Source organism: Pteropus vampyrus, unplaced genomic scaffold (genome assembly GCF_000151845.1).
Source record: "Pteropus vampyrus isolate Shadow unplaced genomic scaffold, Pvam_2.0 Scaffold196, whole genome shotgun sequence".
NCBI lineage: Eukaryota > Metazoa > Chordata > Mammalia > Chiroptera > Pteropodidae > Pteropus > Pteropus vampyrus.
This window is the reverse complement of record NW_011888977.1, coordinates 1,384,510-1,386,736: the sequence shown is the minus strand read 5'-3', so window position 1 is coordinate 1,386,736 and position 2,227 is coordinate 1,384,510. Positions and strand designations below refer to the sequence as shown.

Genomic DNA, 2,227 nt, shown 5'->3' with positions numbered 1-2,227 from the left:
AAGTGAATTGCTAAGTCCGGCCCACATTCAAGGGGTAGGAAATTAAGCTCAACATTTTGGAGGAAGGACTGTCAAAGAATTGGTGGGCATATTTTAAAACTGTCATAATGGCAATACCATAATTTATAACATGCAGACAGGTCCTCCTTTTCTAGAATGTTGAGCAGCTCATTGTCCCCTCCTTGTGGTTTGTTGCCAGCCTTCCCCCAGGGGACTGTGAGCTGCCTGAGAGATTGAGGCTGTCTCATGCATGGTGCCAGGCAATAACCACTTGTTTACCAAAATGAATAAAGTTGGCCATTACTAGAACCTTACTGCCAGTTCTGTTGGGTGTTCTCCCTATCCTTGTTCATCGTCCTGGACACAGATTAATTAATTACAGTTATTAATTTAAAAAAAAATTAATTAAAACCAAACAAACTTAAAAATTCAGTTTCTTATTTGCACTAGCCCATTATAAGTGCCCAATGGCCACGTGTGGCCAGGGGCTGGCATATTGGGCAGCATATAGATGGAACATTTTCAATATCATGGAAAGTTCAACTGGAAAGCTGGGCTAGAGAGAACACAGCCTTTGATTATTGCCCTATTTCAGTGGAAGATCAGCCATGAAAGCTTCATATCCTCCTGTAAGTTTTCTCCTGATGGTAAATATGTGGTCTCTGGCTTGGATGTGGATTGCGGAATCTGTTTGATAGATGCAGAAAATGCCAAGACTGTGTCATACGTCAGAGGTGAGTTTGCACAGTCTCCCTGCTCTGTTCCGTCTGCCATGGTAACAGCTGCTTGTCACTTGACAGACCATAACTTTCGATTGCTTTATTTGGTGAAACTGTAATCGTCCGAGCCACATCATTAAAGATGGAATACTAATTGTTAAAACTCTGACAGTCAAAACCAAGACTGATCCTCATCATTTAAACTCTTTCATTCAGTCTCATGCTTGTAATAAATGAAACAATGTTCTGCTCCACGTCACTCAGACATTAAAAGCCCAGTCTTCTATTGAGTGGAGGCTCAGCCTTCATTTTTATCTGTATGTTTAAAATATAAAAACAATAATCATTATCTACTATACTACCATTAAGCAAGACACTACCACTGGGGGAAACTGGGCATACAGGATCTCTCCATGTTATCCTTACAATGCATGTCAGTTAACACTTATCTCAAAATAAAAATTGAAAAAAAATACATGATCTTAGTAAAAAAAAAAAAAAAAAATCGGTAGGTGTGTAAAGTCAAAAGTGAAAGCCTGCTGTATCTGTCCTTTGCTGGGAGGCCTTTCTGAGGGGTGTGTGTGTGTGTGTTGTGTGTGTATGTGTGTGTATGTGTGTGTATGTGTGTGCATGCACGCAAACACACAATGCCACTTCCCACATGCACTGTGGGCTTATTTTTATCAATATGGGGCTACAGTGTATGCAGTGCCCCACAGCTGGCATATTTCCCTTAATGTATCACCTTCTACCCTACCTCTCCTCACTCTCCAACTTCTAGCCGCTCTAGCACTTCTCTGTGTCCCTTCCCACCTCCAAGCCATTGTACATGCTTCATTCTGCCCGGAGCATTCTTCCTGTTCTGCTTTCCTTGTTAAATTTTGGGGCCCTTTTTCAACCTCTCAGGGCTGTGCCCGGCTGGGCTAGGCTTCTGCCGGCTGGCGGTGATGTACCTTACCCTCCTCTTACGGCCCCTGACATGCTGTGGGGTCGTGGCCCTCTCACAGGTGAATCCCCATCAGCCTACAGACTGGGAGCTCTGTGGGGACAGGAAGTGGTTCAGCTGTGCCCCTTCTTCAAAGCTTGGCACATGGTAGGCACTCAAGAATGTTCTTGTGAGTAAATAAATAGTCCTTAGTGAAAACCAGAATTGTGTTTTCAAAATATCGTCACTGTCCGGGGGAGCAGTGTGAGCCTCTGGGTCATGTGAAGCGTGTGGCCCTGAATGTGGAAGCTGTGTAAAGAGTCACTTTCCTTGTGCCTCAGATCATCACAAAAGGTCAGTCACAGCCTGCTGCTTTGACCCGGACAGCCAGAAGGTGGCTTCCGTCTCGCTGGACAGGAGCATCAAGATCTGGGATGTTACATCCCAGGCCACACTGCTCACCATCGCCAAGTGAGGAGGGGCCCTGGGAGGCCTGGCAGCATGCTGCAGCAGGGAGGGGGGTGGGATCCCCAGCCACGCCCTCCTGCATTCGGCCTGCACGCCTTCAGCTTGTGAGCCCGTA

General features: G+C 45.7%; 1 protein-coding gene across 1 annotated transcript in view; it reads left to right on the top strand.

Moving 5' to 3' along the window:
* The window catches only part of WDR88 (WD repeat domain 88), a 37,709-nt gene that overhangs the window by 16,038 nt on the left and 19,444 nt on the right, over positions 1–2,227 (top strand). The window contains exons 5-6 of the mRNA XM_023537697.1: positions 596–734; positions 1,986–2,115. Coding sequence (XP_023393465.1) covers positions 596–734; positions 1,986–2,115 — 269 coding nt within the window. The remainder of the gene's footprint in view (positions 1–595; positions 735–1,985; positions 2,116–2,227) is intronic.